This window comes from Platichthys flesus, chromosome 22, assembly GCF_949316205.1.
Source record: "Platichthys flesus chromosome 22, fPlaFle2.1, whole genome shotgun sequence".
Taxonomy (NCBI): Eukaryota; Metazoa; Chordata; class Actinopteri; order Pleuronectiformes; family Pleuronectidae; genus Platichthys; species Platichthys flesus.
This window is the reverse complement of record NC_084966.1, coordinates 379,160-405,722: the sequence shown is the minus strand read 5'-3', so window position 1 is coordinate 405,722 and position 26,563 is coordinate 379,160. Positions and strand designations below refer to the sequence as shown.

Here is a 26,563-nt window from a genome sequence, read left to right as displayed (position 1 = left end):
GCCTCAGTGTCTGGGGAATTAAATCTACAATTCATCTTTATCTCAGCTTTATCATTTTTATGATAATATGCCTCATGTCTTAAAAATGAAAAGCAAAATATAAACCCAGCATGTTTATTTGATTTACTTTAATATATTTTAGCTTCATCTTAAAGAGCTATCATGTCATCTCTCTTTATTTACAAAATCAAAACAATGCTGATGTTTTACTTGAATGCTAACAACCGGAGTAAGCATGCTAACAACCGGAGTAAGCATGCTAACAACCGGAGTAAACATGCTAACAACCGGAGTTTGCATGCTAAGAACCGGAGTAAGCATGCTAACAACCGGAGTAAACATGCTAACAACCGGAGTTTGCATGCTAAGAACCGGAGTAAGCATGCTAACAACCGGAGTTAGCATGCTAAGAACTGGACTAAGTATTCTAACAACCGGAGTTAGCATGCTTATCAGCCTCCAGTCTGCTTCTCAGAGTCGTGGGATCATTTCTGGTTTCAGAAACATAATGAAGATTGAAGCCTTTGGCGACAACCATCAGGACAGGAAACTGCGTTCAGCATCAGAGAAAATGAACATATAGCATCTACAGCTAAAGTTTCATTTTAGTTAGTCTTATACGTTGAACTTCTGTTAAATCTCTGGTTCTTTATATTTTATTCTTTTAAATAACCATTCCCTGACTGTTCTGGTCCCACAACTCAACACTGAGACTCCACGCTCACTCAGCCAGCGTCCCATTACTGAAGTTTCCTGATTTCAGCGTTTGCACTTTTTTCTTCTCTGCTCCACAGTTGCTGACTTGCTTCTCACAGCTATTATCATTATTACTGTTATTATTCTAATGGCAGTAACTTGAATGTGTCTCCACAGGTTTTATTTTGAAGAAGTTTGTGTGAAGGAACAACTAACTGCTCTGTCGTTCCCTACGGAGTCATTCCCTGGACTCGTGACCTCTGACCTCCCGAGGAGCCTGCTGAGGGATTCATGATAACCCTGACATGATGTGTGAACGGTGAGAACCGGACGATGGGAATGTTTCACCGGCTCCGCTCCTGAGTAAATAGAACTGGAGCATTCCTAAGCTGATTGGTTGTAATTGGTGAGCGATTAACGGTGTGCTGCGAGCGTTCAGCTAGAGGGCGCTCACGAGGCAGTCCTCTCTCAACACAACAGGTTCCATCCAGCAAATACTTCTGTGACACAGAAAGCTGCAAATTTCAAATAGATTAATGAGAGAAAAAACATTAAAACTGTTTGTCGTGTAAAGAATATAAGATAATTGATTAAAATAAAGAATCAGACACAAATAATTACGTTTTGTTTTCAGTTTAAGAAACTAGAAAATAATCTTCTTGGAAAAAAAGTATAATTTATTTATGGATACATATGGTTAATATGACCTCACTAAATATCGAGGTATTCAGTTTTTGAGGGCTTCATCTCAATAAGTTATAAAGCACGTATCACAGTCTTTATTATTGTAATGGTTGGTCTTCAATTTCTGTTGTTATTCTTCAATTCAGTCTTCTATGACTTTGTATTATAATGTATTTGTACTGCTACACAAACAAATATACGATTTTGAATATCATCATAAAATAAAATGATTAGCCCGTTAGATTAATAAAACTAAGTGAATAACATTTTGTTTTTAGAGGAACAAATTGCATTAGATAAAAGTCAGAAGCTGCCTTACAGACTGAACTGAGGGCACAGCTGACCCGTCGGGAGCGCGCCCCGCCCTGAGAGCTGTCCGCGCGCCGCCGGTCTCCCTGACGTCATCAATTCTGATCACGTGTTTGTATCCATCGTCATCATCGAAACGCTCCACTCACCTGCCCGTCCTGTCCACGTGACCTCCACCCATGTTTTACGACAGGTGTTTGATTTCCGGCAGCGCAAGGAGATCTCGCGAGTCAGGTGAGGCGGAAGTGAAGTGACGACAGAGTCCCGCGGCGGCTCACCTGTCCGCAGGTGAACGAGAGAAGAAGAGAAGAGTGAGTAAAGCTAATGTTCTGTTGAAGAAGGTTCTCCTGTCCCCCGGTACTGTGTCACCTGTTCTCTTCCTGGTTCTCCTGTCCCCCGGTTCTGTGTCACCTGTCCTCTTCCTGGTTCTCCTGTCCCCCGGTTCTGTGTCACCTGTCCTCTTCCTGGTTCTCCTGTCCCCCGGTTCTGTGTCACCTGTCCTCTTCCTGGTTGTCCTGTCCCCCGGTTCTGTGTCACCTGTCCTCTTCCTGGTTCTCCTGTCCCCCGGTTCTGTGTCACCTGTCCTCTTCCTGGTTGTCCTGTCCCCCGGTTCTGTGTCACCTGTCCTCTTCCTGGTTCTCCTGTCCCCCGGTTCTGTGTCACCTGTCCTCTTCCTGGTTCTCCTGTCCCCCGGTTCTGTGTCACCTGTCCTCTTCCTGGTTCTCCTGTCCCCCCAGGTTCTGTTTCACCTGTCCTCTTCCTGGTTCTCCTGTCCCCTGGTTCTGTGTCACCTGTCCTCTTCCTGGTTGTCCTGTCCCCCGGTTCTGTGTCACCTGTCCTCTTCCTGGTTCTCCTGTCCCCCCAGGTTCTGTTTCACCTGTCCTCTTCCTGGTTTTCCTGTCCCCTGGTTCTGTGTCACCTGTCCTCTTCCTGGTTCTCCTGTCCCCCGGTTCTGTGTCACCTGTCCTCTTCCTGGTTCTCCTGTCCCCCGGTTCTGTGTCACCTGTCCTCTTCCTGGTTCTCCTGTCCCCCGGTTCTGTGTCACCTGTCCTCTTCCTGGTTCTCCTGTCCCCCGGTTCTGTGTCACCTGTCCTCTTCCTGGTTGTCCTGTCCCCCGGTTCTGTGTCACCTGTCCTCTTCCTGGTTCTCCTGTCCCCCGGTTCTGTGTCACCTGTCCTCTTCCTGGTTCTCCTGTCCCCCGGTTCTGTGTCACCTGTCCTCTTCCTGGTTCTCCTGTCCCCCCAGGTTCTGTTTCACCTGTCCTCTTCCTGGTTCTCCTGTCCCCTGGTTCTGTGTCACCTGTCCTCTTCCTGGTTGTCCTGTCCCCCGGTTCTGTGTCACCTGTCCTCTTCCTGGTTCTCCTGTCCCCCCAGGTTCTGTTTCACCTGTCCTCTTCCTGGTTTTCCTGTCCCCTGGTTCTGTGTCACCTGTCCTCTTCCTGGTTCTCCTGTCCCCCGGTTCTGTGTCACCTGTCCTCTTCCTGGTTCTCCTGTCCCCAGGTTCTGTGTCACCTGTCCTCTTCCTGGTTCTCCTGTCCCCTGGTTCTGTGTCACCTGTCCTCTTCCTGGTTCTCCTGTCCCCTGGTTCTGTGTCACCTGTCCTCTTCCTGGTTCTCCTGTCCCCCCTGGTTCTGTGTCATCTGTCCTCTTCCTGGTTATCCTCTTCATGGTTCTCCTGTCCCCCCGGTTTTGTGTCACCTGTCCTCTTCCTGGTTCTCCTCTTCCTCAGATCCAGTTCCACAGGATCCCCTGGTTCCAGCTTCAACACGTTAAGTGTACAGAGACCCCTCCGAGGAGTTTCATCAGGTTCTGGTTTAATAAGTTCTGGTTCTCCCCGGAGAGGGTTCTGCTTTTCACTGAGGTTCTACCTGTGCTTTGGTTTCCAGTCATCCTTGAGTGGTTCTGTTTGTCAGTGGTCTACAACAGGAAGTGAGGTTCTGTACAAGGACATTCTAGTTGTGTGGTTCTTTGTATTAGTCTCAGTTGGTTGTGGTTTCCTACGATCAGGATGAACTTGTCTTTTAAGAGGTTCTTGACATCACAGGATCCTTCTCAGCATGTTCTCAAGAGGGGGTGCTATGGTTCTGGAGAGGTTCTAGTTACTGTGGCTCCGGACACTTGGTCCCTCTACGCTCGTTAGTGTCCACCAGCCAATCAGCTCTGCTGTGATTGGGCTCGGTGCCTGTGATTGGTTAATCAGTCGTTTAGCAGGTGATTGGCCAGAGCCGTCGCCAGGGTCAGCTGATCGATTCATAAACATGATAATCATTTTAATGAGGTCATGAATCATAAGGTAGAACCAGTAGAACGTCCTCAGAGATCGACTTTGCTCCGGCTGAGGATGAACTGAAATGACTGATGAATGAAATGTGGCCCAGACGTTCATGCTCCCCTCAGGATGAACCAGTAACTCTGATGACCTTCCGTCCAGCGCCCCCTGGTGGACGTTTGGATTGACTCATTCACTCGGCAGCCTGCCGGACTTCAGAGCTCAAAGCCTGATCCTGGATCAGCGGCAGCAGAGACCAGTCAGCCAACATGCCTCCTGCTGCAGCCAGCACATTCCTGACCCATGACACCACCACACACTGAGCGGCCTCCTGTGCTCGGGTGCAGCATGCTGCGCCCCGCGGCCACACACACAGCAACACAACACACAGCAACACAACGCATGACACAAAGCCTCAGTAACCAACACAATAACCAGGATGTTCACATAAAGACAGCCTGGTGACTGGAGGACAGACGATCCGTAGATCTGAGGATAATCTAGATATTTAGAAAATCTGGTAAATCATAATCTTTCAAATACTAGAAAATTAGGTCAATTTGGAGAAAACAAGACGTATGAAAATGTTAGTGAGAAATTGCGATTAATACTTTTAACAATTTTATAAACAACACGATAAATCATTGAATCAAAAGAGGAGTCAGAAGATTAATGAAAGAAGTCGTAGACACAGATTCTTCCCAGAAGGAACGTTGACCCGGAAAACTTTGTCACACTGAAAGTGAGCAGCATCAGGTGGCCGTCAGAAGAACTGCAGCAAGTAAAGATTTTAACTTGGCTAACACAACTGATTATATATCTATGACGTTTATGAAGTGATCGTGATTTACTTTATTCCATAACCGTAAAATCTGGGACTTTTCGACCTTGAGGTCTTAAATTTATGATAAAAACCTCTGAAATGATCTGAGTAAATAAATACGATTTCAGATCACACCTATTAATCCTTCATGAAATACACTAGATGGTTTTCCAACCACCTGATTCTACACAAGCTGTGGCCCTCACGCTTCAACATTCTTGTTGAGATGATACATGAAAAAGTTGGGCAGATGTGTGTAATCACAGTTTACCAATAATCTATCAGAAGAACTAATCAAAGTGTTTCTTTACACCGAAGCTCGATTCTCCTGATCCGTTTTCAGATTGTGACTCAAGAAGAACAAGACGTTGAAGAAGAAGATGACATCGAAAAAGAAGACGTTGAAGAAGAAGACGTTGAAGAGCAAGATGTTTAAGAACAAGATGTTGAAGAAGAAGACGTTGAAGAACAAGACGTTGAAGAACAAGACGTTGAAGAACAAGACGTTGAAGAAGAACAAGACGTTGAAGAACAAGACGTTGAAGAACAAGACGTTGAAGAACAAGACGTTGAAGAAGAACAAGACGTTGAAGAAGAACAAGACGTTGAAGAAGAACAAGACGTTGAAGAACAAGACGTTGAAGAACAAGACGTTGAAGAACAAGACGTTGAAGAAGAACAAGACGTTGAAGAAGAACAAGACGTTGAAGAAGAACAAGACGTTGAAGAAGAACAAGACGTTGAAGAAGAACAAGACGTTGAAGAAGAACAAGACGTTGAAGAAGAACAAGACGTTGAAGAACAAGATGTTTAAGAACAAGACGTTGAAGAACAAGACGTTGAAGAAGAACAAGACGTTGAAGAACAAGACGTTGAAGAACAAGACGTTGAAGAAGTCATTTCGGACTCTGAGGAAACTAGGGCAGACTTTTCAAAAGCTTCAGAGCGATGATCAGTCAGGATGAATCTGCTTCTTCCAAACCAGGCGCTCCCAGTCGTTAAAGAGCAGAACAGCCTGTTTTAGCTGCGATGCAGATTAGATAAGATCGCCTGAATTGAACAAGGAGCTCATTGACGAGCAGTGTGACTGAAAATCAGCAGGACGGCTGAAATGTTCAAGTTTTGGGGAAAGAAACCTCTGAATGAGCTCTTGATGTTTTAATGAAGCATGTAATTTGTGTGTTTGCAGTGAGTAACCCCATCCCGTCCAATCTGAAGTCAGAGGCCAAGAAAGCTGCCAAGATCCTGACGGACTTCACCGAGATCTCCAGCAGGAACGGACCCGACAAGCTCATCCCCCGTAAGAGCCCACTCCTGTTCACCTCACATTCAACTGAAAACAGTCAAATCAGACCTGATCAGATCTTCAGGCACGGAGCTGGACGACAGAGTCGGTCCTGACTGTAAACTCCAGAGAAATAATTCAGCAGTTTGGGACGACGTGTCCTTTCTGAGCGTGATGCTAAGCTAAGCTAACTCTGTAAGTGTGTGTATTGAAAGTGTGTTTCTGTGTGTTGTAGCTCATGTGATAGCGAAGGCCGAGGGTCTGGCCATCATCTCCGTCATCAAGGCCGGCTTCATGATCACCGCCAGAGGAGGAAGTGGCATCGTCATCGCCAGACTGGCCGACAGACGTAAGAGCCCTGACCTCTGACCCTGTCCGTCTTTACATTCAGGGTCTCTGTCCCTGTTTGCCCGGGTCCCCGGGTCCACCCTGACCTTTTAGTTTTTCGGGGCCTTTTCTTGACATGTTGTGTTTGAGTAGCACAAACAGAGCCGGCCTGCGGCGCTGAGCAGTCATCTGATGAGCTGCGTCCTCGTCACGCCCGTTACTCACTCGTCTGCCAGTGGCGGCTGTCAGAGTTTGTCGTTGGGCCAAACCCAGCGAGGGTCACAGGGGCGGGGCCTCTGAAGGCGTCAGCTGCTTCAGTGCTTGAGACTAAAGGAGAAGTCCAACACAGAATGTGTATGAACATGTTTCACTGTGCGGACGCCTCCAAACGTGGCTTCCAAGTGTTGAACGATGCGATGAAGAGGAGGAAGCAGAGGTTAATTTTCTGCTTAATTTAACATCAGAAAGTGAAACGTTTGTTCATGGTGACGTCTGTAAAAGTTCAAAGCACAGATGTTTGATTCACTAGATAGATTCAAGTGAAGAATCTCAGTCGTCTCCGGCTGATGAGTGAACGTCACATGTCTCCTTCTGCTCTGAACAACACGGGAATCAGAAATCACAAATCAGAGGAGGAGTCAACAGAACCCGATGCTCACACATGTGGAGTTCTACAATAAAAAAAGTGGACAAATAAATTGATGTGAACATTTTGAGACACAACAAATAGTTACATTTCCTGGATGAGCAAAAAGATCACTAAATACAGAATATATATCTGTATATATAAATGTCAACATGTATTGCTATTAATGTACTTGATTCATCTAGTTAGAAATGTGTTTTATATCAGTTCAATAATTAGACTTAGTCAGAAGTCGACATTCTAAATGTCTAAATAATAACTCTAAGCAAAAATGAACGTGAAAAAGAAAAGAGGTAAAAGATGATTAAACAATCTACAGCACTAGTATGGACGTTAGATATGAAAGAGGTAAGAAAGTTTATATAAGAGAAAAACTGTAATTCTGCCAATTGTTAAATCATGTTGTTTATTGAAACATGTTTCCTCAAAGTTTCTATTTTAGTACGGAAGTTTCCTAAAATGACCCAAATTATAAAAGACTAGGCCGAGGGCAAATACACTGAGTTACAAATCTGACAAAACAAGATTATACAACATGTTCATGTTTATTTATAGACATTCAACCAGAGTTGATCTGTTTTTCTTGTTCATAACTTAAATGATGTGTGTTGTGTTTGTAGGTTGGTCGGCGCCTTCGGCCATCGGCATCGCCGGTCTGGGAGGAGGCTTCGAGATCGGAGTGGAGGTGAGAGAACTCACCAGTGAATGTATATAAAGAGGATCAGTGACTGTATATAAAGAGAATCAGTGACTTTATATAAAGAGAATCAATGACTGTATATAAAGATGATCAGTGACTGCATATAAAGAGGATCAGTGACTGTATATAATGATGATCAGTGACTGTATATAAAGATGATCAGTGACTGTATATAAAGAGGATCAGTGACTTTATATAATGATGATCAGTGACTGTATATAAAGAGGATCAGTGACTTTATATAAAGATGATCAGTGACTGTATATAAAGAGGATCAGTGACTGTATATAAAGAGGATCAGTGACTGTATATAAAGAGGATCAGTGACTGTATATAATGATGATCAGTGAATGTATATAAAGAGGATCAGTGACTGTATATAAAGAGGATCAGTGACTTTATATAAAGAGAATCAGTGACTGTATATAAAGAGGATCAGTGACTGTATATAAAGATGATCAGTGACTGTATATAAAGATGATCAGTGACTGTATATAAAGATGATCAGTGACTGTATATACAGATGATCAGTGACTGTATATAAAGAGGATCAGTGACTGTATATAAAGAGGATCAGTGACTGTATATACAGATGATCAGTGACTGTATATAAAGATGATCAGTGACTTTATATAAAGATGATCAGTGACTGTATATACAGATGATCAGTGACTGTATATACAGATGATCAGTGACTGTATATAAAGAGGATCAGTGACTGTATATAAAGAGGATCAGTGACTGTATATACAGATGATCAGTGACTGTATATACAGATGATCAGTGACTGTATATGAAGAGGATCAGTTACTGTATATGAAGAGGATCAGTTACTGTATATAAAGAGCTTGTATATAAAGCCCGCCCTCCTCCCAGGTGTCGGACCTGGTGATCATCCTGAACCAGCGCCGGGCCATTGAGGCGTTCACAAAAGGCGGGAACCTGACGCTGGGCGGGAACTGCACCGTGGCCGTGGGGCCAATGGGCAGGTGAGCCTCGGACTCTTCAATCATTTTAATATTTAGTGTTAATGTAAATCACGGCCTCAGGTCTGATGCTTCTTACTGTTGTGACTCCAGATGGGTGATGTTATTGTTCCACAGGGAGGACAGCGTTGTTTGTTTCTCATGTTCTATAGGGGGGGGGGGGGGGCAGGTGTTTACCAGGTAAACACTTTGTGTCACAGTCCTGTTGAAGATCTGAGCAGCAGTTTGACTTTAACATAGAACCTTTTGAGACTATTTCCAGGGACCTATGGAACCTTCTCTCTACGAGAACCTCCTAATAGATGAGTAGAACCTCTTCATACATCACTACAACCTCCTCAAAGGCCCAAAGAACCTCCTCTCAGGCCTAGAACCTTCTCTCAATGTCGAGAACTCTTAACTAACGAACAGAACGTCCTCACAAGAACCTCCTCGGCCATGAGAACCCAACTATAGAGGATGAGATCTTCCACAAACAGGACAGGAAACCAACGACTTCTGGTTCTGTGGCTTCTGTTCTTTAGGTTCTTTAATGAAGAGTCAGTTCAGATGTATATCTACTGTTTCCTGTCTCTGTAGTTTGTATGTGTAAGATGACAGTTGTCAGTGCTTCTTCCTCACAGATAACCAAGGTCTTCCTCCTCTTGCTCCTCAGGAACGTGGAGGCTGATGTTCTGCTGCGTAGCACTGCAGCTGTGTTCACCTACTGCAGGTCCAGAGGTCTGTTTGCTGGGATCTCTCTGGAGGGATCCTACCTGATAGAACGCAAAGAGACCAACCGCAAGTACGTACCCCCCCCCCGCCGGCCTCCTGGCTGTCCACGCTGATCACCCACGTGCTCTTGTGCCTTTGTGCTCTCCGGCAGGTTTTACGGCCAGGATATCCGTGCGTCGGCCATTTTGAACGGCGATGTGGAGCCGCCCGTGGTTTGCTCCTCCCTCTATCACATCCTGGATGCCTACGCCGAGGCCTACACCACCGACTGGACCAGCAAGAACATGCGACCCATGGTAAGAGACGTCGAACACGGCGATGTAGACCCAAGCCTGTCTGTGGTCAGGAGACACTCAGCGATCAGACACGCTACAGACGGTCAGCTGCGTCTGTCGCTGGACAGACGTTCCTCAGAGGCTTTGACTGTTTGATGAGTTTCATGTCTGATCCTGTCAGATGATTCTTCCAGAACTAATACTGTCTTCCAGCCACTTCTCTCAGCAGCTTCAGTTGTGAAACAAGAAGCTGTCGGGATAGAGAAACGTTTCAAGTTGAATTTCAACCTCCGGTGTGTCTTCTCTTTGATGACTGATCAGCCTGTTGAGCTGCTGGAAATAGCAGCTGGAGCTGAGAGGGGCCGGTTTCAACGTGTGGCCCCCAGCGGACGTAGTAACCTCACATCCTGAAGTCTGAGGACACAAATAAAGAAACAGTCAGAGGCTTAACGTGTGAAACCAGCTTTCATACGTATTTATAGTTTCTGGATTGTTATAAAAAGATCCTGATTGTTGCTTTGAAGTTTGAGCATCGTCTTGTTGGTGGATCTGAATTCAGCCTTTTGATCTGTGTTCTTTTTACTAGTAAACAAAGTTGTGCTGGTCACTGGAGCTCACGTCCATGAAATGTGAAATTAATCAAACACCAGTCGCTTCATTCTGGATCTTTCTGCCTTTTCAGTGGTGAAATCTGAGAATCCTTCTTGACGACTGGTGTTCGTGCTTTTAACAAGTCACCAGAGGATTTATTCAATGTAGTTTTATTTCTCTCTGCAGTCATCTTTCACTCCATCGAGACCTCAAGCTCCGCCTAAACAGAAACCTCAAACCAACTACCAACCAGCAGCCGGCTACCAGCAACCAGCAGCCGGCTACCAGCAACCAGCAGCCGGCTCAGGTAGAGTCCCCGTCGACAACGTGTTGTGTTGAGTCACGTGTGTGTTGTCGAGCTCACAGTGTGTGACGTTGTGATGCGTTCAGGTCCATGGTCAGGAACAGGAAATAAGAATGCCCTCTACCCGAGCATCTCCGTCTACAAGTCGAACACCTCAGGTGAGTGAGCACATCAACTTCTTCTCTATCCACTTCTTCCTCTTTTCCTTTCTTTCACTCTCCTCCATTCCTCTCTTACTGCATCCTTCACTGCTTTCTTTCCTCCTTTGTCTCCTTCAAGAATTTCCTCTCTTCCTCTTCTCCCTCCTTCATCCTCTTTTCCTCTCAACTTCATTCTTTCCTGGGATCAGTTTTGATGCTGCAGCTCCCTCTAGTGGTCACAGCAGCCACATGTTTCTCCTCCTGCTTTACAAATGACTACATAAAGATAAAGACATAAAGTTTTCTTCTGTGTGTTAAAGACACAAAGTCATTTTTCACTTCATTCACTTGTTTCTGATCATCTTGGCTCCACAAACTCTCAGATTCATATAAAATACACTAATTTTATTATATCATTTATCTTAATTTAGCATATTCTAATATTGAACGGGTCATTTTTATTTACTGAATTAATTTATGATGCATTATATGTATTTAATATATTTATATATGATTATGATTGAAGCGCACTAAAATAATACTGAGTATATGAATAATAATAAAATTGGAAATTAAACACATGTTTTCAAAATACTCAAGTCATGACAAAAGATAAAATAATGAAAAATCATCAAATTATCAAATAAATTATAAATGAATCTATATAAATATTTTCTCTAATGCGCCACAATTTATTTAAAGACAACCTTGTGGTTTTTCTCCTCCAGGGGGCGCTCCACCTGCGGCTGCGCCCAGTGGACAGCTGGTGGTCACGGCGACCCACCAGTATGCGGGGCAGCAGCCCGGCGACCTGAGCTTCGTCCCCGGAGACCAGATCACCGTCCTCACCAAGACCGAGTCCCAGTACGACTGGTGGGAGGGGCAACTGGTGGACGGGCGCGTCGGCATCTTCCCCGCTAACTTCGTCACGTACTGAGACTCCCCTGGTGGTGTGTGGAGGTACTGCAGCTAATACCACGCTCTACGGGAAGGAGGAGGGGTCAAGGGACAGGTTTTGCCTCATTTAAGAGCTTTAATGATTATTAAAATAACAGATGCAACTTTTTTAAGAATCAGTTGTCAAATCGTTGTAAAAAGAATATTTTGGTGTTTTTCACACAAACGAGCTGAGTCAGGATTAATTCAGGAACTAATCCGAATAACCACGAGTCGCTGCAGCACTTTAACTTTCAGCTTTGTGATTTACATAGAATTCCATAGAACTGTTTCTGAACGTAAACATATACATTTATTATTATCAATGAGTCATTTATTGTTACACATATTCATGAACTGTGTGAAGACCTGAAGACAAACTCCTGCTGCTTCCTCTTCCACTAAATAATCTACACACTTTGAATTAACACAATAAAAACAGTTTTCATAAGAAAGTTATGTTTCAGAAGAATAAAGTGAGATCATACAACATCACATGTTCCTCGTCAAACAGATTAAAAAAAATGAACAAAGCAGTTTAATAAACATCAGCTGTTTAAAAGTCTGAATCAAATCTTTGCATTTCTAAAGATTCTCGTCTCTCACTCGTGGCCTTTATCTGAGGGTTCTGCAGCAGAACCACTTCCTGTCCTTTCCCTTCAAAATACAAACTAGAAAAACAACCAAAAACCTCCTTTACATTTGCTACCAAAATAAAAGCACTTTTCAAACTAAATTAAAATGGATTTGATTTAGAAAGTCCTTTTTTATTAGTTTTTTCATTTTGTTATCTATAAAAGTATTAAAGTCTTCTGTGGTCTGTTACTGTCTCCACCTTTTTAAAATGTCTCCACAGCACCAAACGGGACGTGGGTGGTGTAGGCTCTTTATCTTCTGTGGTTGTGGTCAATATATAATTCAGCAGGATTATCACTTAATCTAGATTAACATAATGATGTTTGTGGGATTGTTTTTAGACATCAGAGGCTGTTTGAAGATTATAAATAAATCTTATTTGGAAAAATGTCATTTGCATCAATTCATATTTCTTTCCAGTTCAAACTAATCAAATGTCTAATATCTGTAAATGAGCTTGGAAGTAGGTGGAAGCTGAGAAGTTGTTGAGTATAATGTGTGAACATGTGTGTGTGAGTCAGTGACTCAGCTGATCGATGACGAGCAGGAAACGTCAAATCTCTTGTTCCAACACAAACTATAAAACAACACAAACTATAAAACAACACAAACTATAAAACAACGTGATGGTTCCCGTGTCTCTGAAGTCGCTCACTTCACAGACGTTCTGTTCTGAAGTGAATCTCACTTTAATCGAACATCATCGATCCGAACAGAGGAGCTCTGTGGCTCGAGCTTCCCAGGAAGAGCCCAGGAAGAGAAGAAGCACTTCTCAAAGTGGTGACGTCTTGTTGCACGAGTCCTGAGAACCGTTCTGCTCTCATCAGAACGCTGGAGAAAGATCAACACGTTGCTTTTCACTGAAGCAGAAATCACACTTTGTCATGTTTTCGAGATCAAACCAGTTCAAATAAAGAAATCCCATTCACCTCAAAGTTTAACCTCAGATTTGAAACCGTCTTCACACACTAGCACATTCCCACTCTCCAGGATTATACCTCAAAAGGTCCCTTCTCCAATCCAACCAACAGGAAAGACTCATGCTCGTGTTACTTTACATAGAAAGTGATTCCATTCCAGAGGGTTTTCATTCTCAGGCCGTAAATCTCTTCAGATTCAGATAATTTACGATTTCAAACATTTCTTTGTAGATTTCTTGTGGTCGTCAGACATAAGTGAGACTTTGTGTGAAAAGTACACATCATCACTTTGGACTCCTTTTCCATAAAGTTGTTTTTCTATTAAATAAACAGACTCCGTGTTTGTTCAGGCTGAATTCACTCAGTGATTTGTGATAAACAAACAGTTTGTTCACAGATTCTTCCACAGGAAATGTTCCAGTATCTGAGACAAGTCCTGACGAGTCTGGAGGATCTGAACCAGCAACACGCTGCACAGGTCTGATCCCCTGACTGGAGTCTGTCGACTTAACTTCTCTCCTAAAAAAATCTGAACTGATTAAGACTAAGTTTAAGTTTCATAAGAAATGTAAGCTGCTGATTTCTGTTGAACGCATTTCGAGGTCGTGACTTTGCGGGTCAGGGTTTCTGGAGAAAATGAGAATCTCCATGTTGTTGCGTTGTTGTTTTCTTCTGGTTACATTGTGTTGTTTTTATTTTTCCTGAACACAAACTGTCACCTGTTGCTCTGTGTCCCCTGAGGATCACCGCGCTGTCACTGCTGCATCATGGGACTTTACGACTGCGTTTATACTTCTACCATTTAAAACTAAAACCCAGAAGAATGAGATCTTATCAAGAAAAAGTTACAATTCAAAGATAAAGTTTAACGTTTAGGAATAAATCAAACTAGCTACGTTAGTCACGATGTGTCGTCCACTGACGAACTTGATGAAAATAGTGAAACCGTTCTTCACCTTCTCTAATATATATATTATTATTGGTTTTACTCGTGAAGTTTGAAAGAGACAAACAGAAATCTTTGGTTTAAAGTGTTTTTTGAGGTCTTGAGTTTGAACCTTGAAGATTTCGTACTTTGTGCAAACTGACGTTTCATGATTAAAACGTCGAGTTTGTTCAAAAGACAAACCGGACAGGAAGCAGAACCTTTTCAAAGTAAAAGCATATCATGAAATAGTGTTAAAACAGGAGTCTGGGCTCATGAGGAAAGTTCTATGATAAAAGTTTGTTTCTCATCATGTCCTCCAGGTGGCGCCTGTGAGTGCGGCTGCCGGTCACAGTCCTCCACCGAGTCAGGAAGCGTCACGCCGCTGGTCTCCGGCAGCAACAGGCACAGGCCGCAGCCTATGATTGGTCCACTGCTGTACACGGCCATGGCAGCCAATGAGATTGCTCCGTTGGGGTTGGGGGGAACCAGGGTGTTGACGAGACAGCCGAGGCGGAAGCACAGGTTGACCAGGGACACGCAGCGCTGCCTGGATCAGAACCACACCGGTTACAATCTGCTGCACATGTGACCTGCTCAATCTGTGTGAGTGGGCGTGTACCTGACCACGGTGGGGAACAGCTCGATGGCGTACAGCGTCGAGATGAAGATGGCCGCCAGGATGCAGAGTTTTCCCAACAGAGCCAAACCCATCACCAGCTCTGGTTCGCCTGCACGACAAGCAATCAATCAATATCTGATCACTGGTCAGTCAGAGACAAATCCATCAAGGAGTCCACAAACATCAATCACAAAATCCTCATATAGACTTATTTACATATTTGAAATGTTTAAATTAAATCGTAGCTGATAATTTATATTTATAGATTAATGATCATTGAGTTTTGGAGAAAGAATTTCCTGCGTGCAGGTGTTTAACACGAGGACAGAATATCTGAGCCTCCGCTAACACAAGCTAACTTTAACATAAACAACAGTGTCGTCTGCGTAGTGTCGTCTCATGTAGATAGTGAGTGGGCCTGAGATCGAGCCCTGTGGGACTCCAACTCTCAGATCAACTTCATCTTCTGGATTTAAGATGTTTTCACCGTCATATCTGGACAGAAGTAACGACACGAAGCAGGCCGCCCCGCTCAGGAAGAGGGCGAGCATGCTGATTGGCCGTCGCCCCAGGCGGACCAGTGGGACCAGCAGGCAGGGAGCCTCTGATAGGCCGGAGAAGAACTGGGCGGAGTAGACGCCGACGCCGAAGGAGCCGATGTTCATACAGATGCCGAAGTACGTGAGCGCTGATGCTGCACTGCAAAACAACAACAGTCAAAACATCTTGTTCATAGTTTTCAGTTTAAAATGAGTCAAATACAAATTCTCTGTTTATCGTCATGAACTCAGTGCACATGAAAGAGCAGGACTGCTTCACACTGTGAGAACTCCACTCCTCACGTCACCTCAGGTAGCTCATGATGAACAGTCTCAGCAGGATGGTCGGGTGTCGGAGGTGGATGATGTCACTGGGGGCGGGGCCTGTGTGTGGCTCCTCCTTCTGAACCTCGAAGGGTTTCTGCAGGTCAGAGCAGGAAGAGTGCAACAGCTGCATGTGCACACACACACACACACACACACACACACACACACACACTTCCATTAATAGACCAGGTCACCGAGCAGATGAGTAGCAGGTCTGATGTTTATGTCTGTTTTATTTTATTAAGATGTTTCAGTGTTTGTGTCCAAAGATACAAAATGTGTGAATATATTTGAAACCCGGATGTGTGTTTGTGTGCTTGTGTGTTTGTGTGTTTGTGTGTTTGTGTGTTTACCAGGTCCAGACACTGTTTATCTTCAGGGCTGTTGCTCCGGTATCGGTCCAAGACGTCCATCTTCCTCTTCAACAGCAGCCAGCGAGGAGACTCTGGGATGGAACTGAAAGGACACGCTGCAGTCAGGTGATGCTGTTAGAAAACCCTGGTCCACCAGGTGGACCGCTGGACAAGTGGACAGGTGGCCAGGAGTGTGCACGTACAAGTAGAGCGGCAGACAGACGAGCTGCGGCAGAGCCAGCGTCAGGTGCAGGTGAGTCCAGGTGGGACTGAGCCAGGCCAGAGGAGCTCCCACCATCGTCCCCACGCTGAAGCAGAAGGGCAGGACGGCCGACGGCCAGAGCCGAGCAGCAGGGGGCGTCCACTCCACGGCTGCAACGCAAACACGCTAACTGCTGCTGACGTGTCTCACAGGGACAGTTCACAACAAGCTCCCCAAAAGGTCACGCATCTGACAGGTATGTACACGAGCTACGAGCGTCCGTCTCCCTGCAGGTGACACACAATCCTACATCCCTGTTTGGATCCGATCACCCTGGTGTCCCCGACCACCCGTCTGTCCTCGACAGAAGAACAGATGCTGCCGCGAGGACGGAAGTTACAGAACTACAGAGTGTTGGATTCGATCAAGGTTCAACCCGTTTCAGCAAAGTGATCAAACTCCACTTTCCACCGGAGAATCGAACACAAACTGTCGTCGTGGCCTCTGGTGTGGCCGGAGAGTTCCAAACAGAGGACGTAGTAAAAGAGACAAAGAGGAGGACGAGTGGGCAAGGGAGGGAGGGAGGGAGTAAGGAGACAAGGAGCTAAGAAAGAGAGAGTAAAGGTAAAATAGAAGAAGGAGGTAGTGAAGAATTCAGGAGACGTGGAAGAAAGGACAAAGGAAACGGTGAAGGGAAGGAGGAGGTGAGAAAGGAATAGGAGGCAGTGAAGGAACCCAGGTGTTTTATCTTCTTCCACAGTTTCATTGGTATTTGACTGATTATGTCAGTTTCTTATACACGTGTTGTTTTCAGTTATATTTTAAGTATAAACATTTTCCTTCATTAAAGAAGGATTTCATTTTCCTGCTTCTTCTGAGACTCTTTAACAAATCCTCCAGCCGCTCTGACCCCTGATCAGAGCGGCTGGAGGCCGTCGCGCTTCATTACCACAGAGCGGTCGGCACGACTCTGTCTGGGACACGTGCTCCCCAGCAGGCGTGTGTGCGTGTGTGTCTGTCCCACCGAGGTCCAATCAGACTCGGGGGACAAACCACAGTCTGGTTCTTTAAATTCATAATAACCTACAACCAGATGTTTTCTTCTGTTTCTAAGAAGTGAATATATGTAAGAGAAGAATAAAAACAGAATGAAGGGAGAGTCTGATCTGAAGTAAGTGTGTGTGTGTGTGTGTGTGTGTGTGTGTGTGTGTGTGTGTGTGTGTGTGTGTGTGTGTGTGTGTGTGTGTGTGTGTGTGTGTGTGTGTGTGTGTGTGTGTGTGTGTGTGTGTGTGTGTGTGTGTGTTACCCAGGCTGAAGGAGCAGATGTTGATGCAGCAGCAGCAGACACCAGTCAGGCAGCGGACGGCGAGGAAGACCAGTGGCTGAGGAAGGACGCCGGGCACGAGGCCACACAGAGCGTGGACACAAACACACACCAGCAGCACTGGACGCTTCCCATACCTGCACGTGAGCGAGGTATTTATTTGTTATTGACTAATGCTACAACCACATGTTGTTCACATGTAGAATGAACTGATCATCATGTGTCATGTGAGTCGTACCGGTCGGATATTTCTCCTCCAATCAGAGAGCCCAGCAGCTGGCCCACCATGAACACAGTCTGACCATAGGACAACCACTCTGTCCAAGCACACACTGACTGACACACACACACACACACACACAGCGTGTGTTCATGTCCACGGAACCCAGGGGCTAAAGGTGAAAGTGTTGACCATCGACCACACACAGGTCAAAGGTCACCCACTGTTCAGCCACTCAATCGGCACATGGAGAAGCTGAGTTTGACTCAATGATTGAAAACATGGCGTCATCATAGTGTCTCCATTGAAACATCAACTTTTCCTCTAATGGTTGATCAACGTCAGGTTTCTGATTAACAGTGAATCTGCTGAGTCACAGTTCACTTATCAACAGGTTACACAAGAAGCTGAATCATTCTAATTCAACAAGTTAACAGATCAACTTCAAGTACATCATGAAAGATCAACTCTATAGATTCAAAGTAACGATCAAGGGATAAACTAAACCCCTCACGTCTCGCTGCCGGTCGTCCGTCCTCCAATCGGCTTCGCCCTCTGACTCGTCCCCGGCTCCTGATTGGTTGATCGCTGCATTCAAAGCGTCTGGGCTGGTGACGTTACCATGGCTACAAGTGACCGCGGCGATGGCGGCGGTGAAAATGTCGAGGAAGAAGAGGAAGGAGGTGAAGACGAAGACGACAGACAGGCGCCAGTAGACAGACCGCTGCAGCGGAGACATGGTCCCAGGTTCGAGTCCCACCTCTCTGTGAACTTTAACACGCTCTGCAGCCAGCTTTCTATTAACAGCTGCTGCTGACACCGTACACACAGAGAGAGAGAGAGAGAGGGGGGGAGGGAGGGGGGGAAGAGGGAGAGACAGAGAGAGGGGGGGGAGAGAGAGAGGGAGGGGGAGAGGAAGAGGGAGACGGAGAGAGAGGGAGCGAGAGAGAGAGAGAGAGAGAGTAGGGAGGAGAGAGAGGGAGACAGAGAGAGAGGGAGCGAGAGAGAGAGGGAGACGTAGAGAGAGTAGGGAGGAGAGAGAGGGAGACAGAGAGAGAGGGAGGGGGAGAGAGGGGGAGGGGGAGGAGAGAGAGAGAGGGGGGAAGAGAGGGGGGAGAGAGAGAGAGAGAGGGGGGGAGAGAGAGAGAGAGGGGGGGAGAGAGAGAGGGAGGGGGAGAGGAAGAGGGAGACGGAGAGAGAGAGAGGGAGGGAGGGAGAGAGAGAGAGAGAGAGAGTAGGGAGGAGAGAGAGTGAGAGGGAGACAGACAGAGAGAGAGGGAGGGAGGGGGGAGAGGGAGGGAGAGAGAGGGGGAGGGGGGAGGAGAGAGAGAGGGAGGGGGAGAGAGGGGGGAGAGAGAGAGAGGGGGAGGAGAGAGAGAGAGAGGGGGGAAGAGAGGGAGAGAGAGAGAGAGCGAGAGATGGGGAGAAGAGGGAGAGAGAGAGAGAGAGAGACGGGGGAGAAGAGGGAGAGAGAGAGTTGGACGCTTCACAGTGAACTCTCATCTAAAGTTTTCGTTGTAAACATGACGCAGCAGAACATCGTGTGAAACAGTGACATCATCTGGTCAAGGGAGGATGGGAGGAGAAGGAGAAGAAGAAGGGAAGGAGCATGGAAGGATAGGAAGTAAAGAACAGAGAAGGAAATGGGAAAGGAGGGTTAGTGAAGGAAGCAAGGAGGTATGGAAGGTCTGAAATATAAAGTATATTTAAAGGAACAAAGTCAATTTCTTTCCAGCAGAAGTTTTGATGTTTATTCATATTTAATAAAAGAGTTTGTTAAATTCATCTAAAGAAAAAAATAATAGGAAAACGATTTAATACACTATAACATGTAAAGTACATAATAAACATATAATACTGTTTAATCTCAGAAAGAGTAGAAAATACAAAAATCTGAATTTATAATTATATATAAAATATATATTCATGTATATAATAAGAGTAGCTGTCACAAGCAGTGATGATTAAAATATAAAACAAACTGAGAGTAAACACGTTAGTTCTTTAAGGTTTGAATATTTCAACTTTTTATGTTCAACTTTTATTCAAAGTGAAAAAAGGTTTTATTAGAAACAATCTCTGGAACAGGGGCCAGGACCGCCAGGGGCCCTGATGACCCCTGGTGACCCCTGATGACCTCTCAGGTCAGGGGTCACTTCACTGTCACATCATGGCCGGCTCCCCGCTCCACTGTTGACCAGCGTCACCACCGTGGACACAGCCGAGACCGGCGTGGTGTATACGGACGCCATGCTCTGTAAGCCAATCAGCAGACAGCTCCAGCTGAAGCGCAGCCCCTTCCCGATGTTCTGCCAAGAAAAGAGACGGTCAGTGGTTCCTGTGAAGGTCTCAGGGACCCGGGTCCCTCTGAGACCTGGTCTCAGTCCCTCTGAACCCGGGTTCTTCTGAGACCGGGTCCCGACCTCTGAGAACAAGTGGAGGACCTCTCTGATCTCCAGCAGGATTACAGAACGTCTCTGTGAGCTCATCAGGACTGAGAACCCCCGGAGCACGTTCAGTGTTTACTTTACTCTTAGTGTCAATAATTATTTAAAGGTATGAATATATACGCTTTGCTCTTATTGACATTCTATGACAGGTCGGCCTGCTCCTGCTGACCTCACTCCTCTCGTCTCCGCTGCAGTGCATGATGGGATATGTGCGCAGTGAGTGACCAGCGGTTGTACACGGCTTATCATGATGCATTTTGGGAAACGTTGAGCACTCTATGCAGGGGATAAAACATTGCTTTTCTTTTTCTTCGCTCAGATGAATATGAATTCATGAGAAGCTGCTGTTTGACTCATGTCTGGAGCCAAAAGGAGAAATCATGTGATTCCTCCAGAAACCGAAGATATCGAGGATTATATGGTAATGTCTCCAGAGCTCTGCTGCAGGAGGAGGAGGAGCTAGAAAGTCTGGTTGTGTGCTGGTCATCAGTTTGATCCCTGCTCCAGTGTGTTAGGGTCAAAGGTCAAGCTCACCCTGCTGAGTCAATGATTGACAGCAGAGATAACATGACTTCATGTGCAGCCGTCAATCAAACGCTAACGTCAACTTGTTCAGCAGGTTTTTAGTTTTAATGCTCTGACTCATCTCTTCAGCTTTCTGGTTCTGCTCCTCTGGAAACCGGAGAAGCTCCAGAGTCTTCTTCATCTTCGTCTTCAGCTCCAGTTCCACCGGCTGCTGGAGTCTCAGGTATTTACATGTTTATGATCATAGAGATTTGTCCCATGATTGAACTGGTAGAGGTAAACGTAACCTGAGACCCACAATGCAGTTGGTTTCACTGGGAGTTGTTTTTGCATTTTAAATTCTTATTTATATTACTATTACAACTATTACTATATTTATTTATTTATTGATGTTATATGTTTTATTATTTGTTTTCATTTGAACATAAAGTACGCTAGTGTAATTTTTTTCTTTTTTTTTAAATGTTTGTTGATTAATATTCATCAGCTGATCTTGATGAACACAGAATTACACAGTGAGATTATTTCAGTTTCAGTTTTCTTTTACCTTTCTGTACTTTTTAAATTTCCTCTTCTTCTTCCTCTTCTTCTCCTCCTTCCTCTTCCTCCTCTCCTCGGGCGTCTCTCTCTCCTCCTCCTCGATCAGAGGCTCATATTTATCCGGCAGGACAGAGAAATAAACTTCTTTGGAGCTTTTCTGTTTCTTCCCCAGAGGAGCAGCTGCTCCCTCCTCTTCCTCCTTCTTCTTCTCCTCCTGCTGTCCCATCCCTCGTTCCTCCTCTGCTGTGGCAGAGTTTCTCCTGCGCCTCTCGGCTCCTGCTTTCAGACAGAAGGACCTTTGGAGTGAGGAGGAGTCAAACTTTATTAGATGCCTGAAGCCGATTCCGACACAGGAAACTCAGTGAGCTCCCACATGAACAGGAAAGTCGGGATCACCAGAAGAATGTGGACTTTTTAAAACCTGGTTTTGAAACTTTCAGCTCAGATGAATTCAGTTTGTTTTACTGAGTCAACATCGAGAACGAGAGGAACTCGTCCTTCACGTCCTAGAAGCTTCTTCTTAAACTGAAAACAAGTTTAAACTCTGATCTCATCTTCAGCTCCCAACTGGACTCAGGACAGGGCTAGCTTAGCTTAGCATAAAGGCTGGAAGCAGAGGGGAACTGTTAGCATAGTCCTGTCCACAGAATCACAAAAACACATCAGGAAACAAAACCCATGTATGTAGCATGTACCACAACACGCAACAACATACCACAAAATACCACAACACACAACAACACGCAACAACATACCACAACATACAACAACATACAACAACATACCACAGCATACAACAATATACAACAACAAACCACAACATACCACAACAAACAACAACATACAACAACATACCACAATATACAACATACAACAACATACAACAACAGACCACAACATACAACAGCATACAACAACATACAACAACATACAACAACATACCACAATATACAACAACATACCACAACATACCACAATATACAACATACCACAACATACAACAACATACAACAACATACCACAACATACCACAATATACAACATACCACAACATACAACAACATACAACAACATACCACAACATACCACAATATACAACATACAACAACATACAACAACAGACCACAACATACAACAGCATACAACAACATACAACAACATACAACAACATACAACAACATACAACAACATACCACAATATACAACAACATACCACAACATACAACAACATACAACAACACACCACAATATACAACAACATACCACAACATACAACAACATACAACAACACACCACAATATACAACAACATACCACAACATACAACAACATACAACAACACACCACAACATACAACAGCATACAACATAGCACAACAGCATACAACAGCATACAACATACCACAACAACATTTGTTTGTATGTGTGTGTGTCTGTGAATGTGAGTGGTGTAGCTTCAGTCCAGTCCCTGGTTCAGGATGCGTCATGGGATCTTGTTGACCTCTGACCTTGACACACAAAGCGATTAAAAGTGGACAAAAAGATAAGTGAGATTATTTTACCATAATGATGATGATAATAATACATACATATATATGTATATAAATATGATTAAAATCTTTGTGTTGTGTAAGTAACAACATTATTAAAGTGTTTGTCGGAGCTCGACTGCCTCATCAGTAAAGTCTATGTGTGTTGGTTCAGTGTTTCAGGTCAGAAACTTCAGTGTGAAACTGAACCTGAATGAATGAAAACCACAGAAACACACAGACACACACAGAGACACACACACTTCCTGTCACAGTGTCACCTTTGTGAGACTGACGAGTCATTTCTGATAGCCGCTGTGTGGGTGTGATAGTGTGTGTGTGGGTGTGATAGTGTGTGTGTCTGTTGGGTCATGTTAGTTTCCATCAGTGGTTTTGACTCAGCTTCCTGTTGTGTTCAGTGTTTGATCAGTTACAGACATTAATGTGATTGTTGAGTTTTCAGAGTCACGATTCTTCACTTGGTTCAACAGACGTTTTCTCTCTTGTGTTTAGTTCTGGGAGTTTCCTGAAGTTTCCTGGAAGTTTCCTGGAAGTTTCCTGAAGTTTCCTGGAAGTTTCCTGAAGTTTCCTGGAAGTTTCCTGGAAGTTTCCTGGAGTTTCCTGAAGTTTCCTGAAGTTTCCTGAAGTTTCCTGAAGGTTTCCTGGAAGTTTCCTGGAAGTTTCCTGGAAGTTTCCTGGAGTTTCCTGAAGTTTCCTGAAGTTTCCTGAAGGTTTCCTGGAAGTTTCCTGGAAGTTTCCTGGAAGATTCCTGGCAGCTGGTGGAAGGAGAACTCCGGCAGCAGCTGAAAGTTTTAATGTCGACTTGATGCATCAAGAGACCAGGAGGTGAAACAACTCACAAACACTAACAGAGCAACATGAGCAGCTGTCTCCACCCAGTCTGAAGACGTCTCCCACAGCCTCCCAGTACATCTCCCTCACCCTGCCTCACCCATCCCAGCAGCACATGAAGGTCCCTCTCTCTGTATCGTGGAGCTGTTTGCATCCTATTGGACAGTTCAGTCTAAAGTGTGTGTTCATTCATCACATTGTGTCCTAACGTCTGGTGAGACACACAAAGAACCTGAACGTCCCTGAGTGAAGACACAATGTCCTGTTGGTCCTTTATCTCTAACCTGACCTGGGGTCTGCTCAGAGAGAGGAGGAGGAGGATCTCTGTTCTCCTGTACAGAGAGAAGATGCTCTACACATCATGTGCAGGTCGAGAAAGGATGTCGTCACATTTCATGATTTCAAAGTTGACTTTTTATTTGGTTTGAGTCTCGTCTCCTCAGAAAGAACCAGTGGTAAACACATACCAGTCGCATGGTTACATGAATGAACTGGTTATTATTGATTATTCTTTATTTGTATACAAATATATATATAACCTTTACTTGTTAAACACAACTTGATGACACGATGAGAGAAACACAATCACTAGTCGTTCTCATGACCTCCTCTTGTGTGAAGGTCGTTCAGGGTCACGCTGGTCTCCATGTTGCTGGTCTGATGAGCTCCTGACTGTGGTCTCGGGCAGAGTGACGGTCAGCCCAGCAGGGGGCCTCGCTCTCAGACTCAGATGCTTCTTCCACAGATAATAAAACTCCACACACTGCGAGACGGACTTGGTCTGAACCTGAACACAGATCGTAACATCACGTTAAACACACACATGACCTTTCTGATGAGGATAGAACTCAACCCACCGCTCGCTGGACTCTGCTGAAATCTTTCCGATGGAGCCGCAGAGATTTGACCAGCGCCGTCGTCTCAGCCGCGCTCCACGCCACGTCTGTAAGAAACATTAATATGAACGTTAATCTGCTTGAGTCCGAGGAGCGTCTGCTTCATGGACCTGCGATCAGCTGACCTGCGCGGCTCCTGTCCGAGGACTCGGGAGGCGACAGAAGTTTCTCCAGCGTCAGCTGCAAACATCAAAACACACGGAACGCAGCTTGAGACGGGGGTGGAGTCAGGAACTGCTCTGCACCAATCACAGTTCAGCAACACTCATTTAAGATCTGATGACACCTGGTGGTCGTTCATCGAAGTGAAACGTTTATAGAATAATAGAAAACAAATCAAATCATTGAATAATTAAAAATAAACAAATGGAAGATTTACCAGAAAATCTCCTGCGCACTGTGATAGGACGTTGAGGGCGTACTCTGGGCTGGCCCCGCCCCCTGGCACCACACTGGAGCGAGCCATCGTCAACAGAGTCGTGACTGGACGAACAATGTGTCAATCAACAAACTGCCATCATGATTATCATAGCGAGGAAACGTGTCTGTTTACCTCGCTGTTGATTGACAGGTTTCTCCAGCTCGTCACACGGCGTCCACAGCCACAATGCATTCTGGGAGTCAGAGTGGGCGTATTTATGGTTGCGTAGAGTTGGGACTTCAGCCTGGAAGCCCCGCCCTACATTGATCCTCCTGTGATTGACAGCTCAGGGTCAGCTGATCCGATAGCGATGTGGTTGAAAGTTGCTTCGGAGACGAACTCGACTTACGGCTTATTGATCTCTGCTGCTGCTGTCTCCATGGCAACAAGGTCACTGAGTCCATCTGCCAATCAGAGATAGAAACTTAAACATCATCAGGGCTGTTATCCAATCAGCAGAGGCCTTCCCTCTAGCGCCCCCTTGCTGAACCGACTCACTGTTTGAGCTGTGAAGCTGAACGGTCGGTGCTCTCCGCTGCCTCCTGGTGGTGATGGAGCAGTACAGCCCCGGCCCCGCCCTGATCGGACACAGCATGGGCGGAGGGGTGTAATGACCTTCGACCTCTCTGGCCGCTGCGCTGCCCCTAGTGACCACTTCCTGTTCCTCCAGGTGCATCAGGCTGCGGTAGAGCACAGCGCCTCCGGTGGCTGGAGACGAGCGACTGCTTCTCCTCTGTCCAGCCCTACACGCCTTGGACGCCGCTCTGGATTGGACGGGCACAGACACCGGCATCACCACGCCCTGACAAAAAACAACATTAAACCTGAGGTCAAATGTCAAAGTGGGATCGATGAGCTCATCCTCAACTCGAGCTCTAACTTTTTAATTCACATTCATACGAGTGAATCATCGTTAAAAAGAAAACAGAGTGTGAACCTTCTTCAAGCAGCTGTGAGAGCGCATGTGACCGTTCAGCGCCGGGAGACTCCGGAAGTCTCTCTTACACACTGTGCACAGCAGCCTGCTACACACACACACACACACACACAGACACACACATCTGAGAAGTAGATTTCTAACAGTAACAAGTTTCTGTTGGAACAACACTGAGAAGTGAACAACGTCATTTTACCTGTTGTCTAAAACCTTTGTGTTGTTTTCAGGTTGTGAACTTTTCATCTGGAAATGAACCGAAAACATTTAAATCAGGTAATTATTCTATTATTCTCTAAATGACTTATTCTCACACTAGAGTCCTCGATGGTTTTAATATTAAATTATAATTACGTTACAGGAGCTAAAGAACCAAATTGAACACTTTTCTTACTCACCCAGGTCCACTGTGGTTGTGCCTCTCCTCCTCCTCCTCCTCCTCCTCCTCCTCTTCCTCCTCCTCTTCCTCTTCCTCTTCCTCTTCCTCCTCCTCCTCCTCTTCCTCCTCTTCCTCCTCTTCCTCTTCCTGCTCCTGCTCCTGCTCCTGCTCCTGCTCCTGCTCCTCCTCCTCCTCCAGGCTCGTCACTCCACATCAGCCCAGCAGCGAGGCTCGGACCTTGGGCAGCACCGCTCACACTCTGGCCTCCTGCCTGAGGAGAGAAACTG

General features: G+C 45.3%; 3 protein-coding genes and 1 pseudogene across 5 annotated transcripts; 1 reads left to right on the top strand and 3 right to left on the bottom strand.

The window, feature by feature from the left end:
- The first annotated feature begins 1,844 nt into the window (after positions 1-1,844).
- sh3yl1 (SH3 and SYLF domain containing 1) lies at positions 1,845-12,713 on the top strand. 2 transcript variants are annotated; one of them, XM_062380340.1, is made up of 10 exons: positions 1,845-2,000; positions 5,970-6,080; positions 6,301-6,414; positions 7,659-7,723; positions 8,615-8,727; positions 9,380-9,508; positions 9,590-9,734; positions 10,491-10,587; positions 10,692-10,766; positions 11,477-12,713. In XM_062380340.1, coding segments are annotated over exons 1-10 (1,059 nt in total). In that variant the 5' UTR covers positions 1,845-1,999; the 3' UTR covers positions 11,686-12,713. The 2 variants fall into 2 exon arrangements, with proteins under 2 accessions (XP_062236324.1, XP_062236323.1); XM_062380339.1 differs by having other exon boundaries at positions 10,491-10,611; positions 10,695-10,766.
- A 1,547-nt stretch (positions 12,714-14,260) lies between these two features.
- On the bottom strand, positions 14,261-18,547 carry si:dkey-190l8.2. 2 transcript variants are annotated; one of them, XM_062380320.1, is made up of 9 exons: positions 18,267-18,547; positions 17,771-17,868; positions 17,515-17,669; positions 16,210-16,378; positions 16,007-16,109; positions 15,635-15,777; positions 15,275-15,486; positions 14,788-14,896; positions 14,261-14,715 (listed from the first exon to the last, which is right to left on the bottom strand). In XM_062380320.1, the coding sequence occupies exons 1-9, from the start codon at positions 18,489-18,491 to the stop codon at positions 14,439-14,441; spliced, it is 1,491 nt and encodes a 496-aa protein (XP_062236304.1). In that variant the 5' UTR covers positions 18,492-18,547; the 3' UTR covers positions 14,261-14,438. The 2 variants fall into 2 exon arrangements, with proteins under 2 accessions (XP_062236304.1, XP_062236305.1); XM_062380321.1 differs by lacking the exon at positions 17,771-17,868 and having other exon boundaries at positions 18,267-18,487.
- Positions 18,548-19,752: 1,205 nt separating this feature from the next.
- On the bottom strand, positions 19,753-21,642 carry LOC133933332 (required for drug-induced death protein 1-like; annotated as a pseudogene).
- A 2,401-nt stretch (positions 21,643-24,043) lies between these two features.
- Positions 24,044-26,408, bottom strand: LOC133933320 (zinc finger protein 541-like). Its single transcript, XM_062380343.1, has 10 exons — positions 26,296-26,408; positions 26,097-26,143; positions 25,901-25,988; positions 25,462-25,765; positions 25,313-25,367; positions 25,096-25,235; positions 24,922-25,025; positions 24,668-24,722; positions 24,504-24,589; positions 24,044-24,433 (listed from the first exon to the last, which is right to left on the bottom strand). The coding sequence occupies exons 2-10, from the start codon at positions 26,141-26,143 to the stop codon at positions 24,245-24,247; spliced, it is 1,068 nt and encodes a 355-aa protein (XP_062236327.1). The 5' UTR covers positions 26,296-26,408; the 3' UTR covers positions 24,044-24,244.
- Between the last annotated feature and the right edge of the window lie 155 nt (positions 26,409-26,563).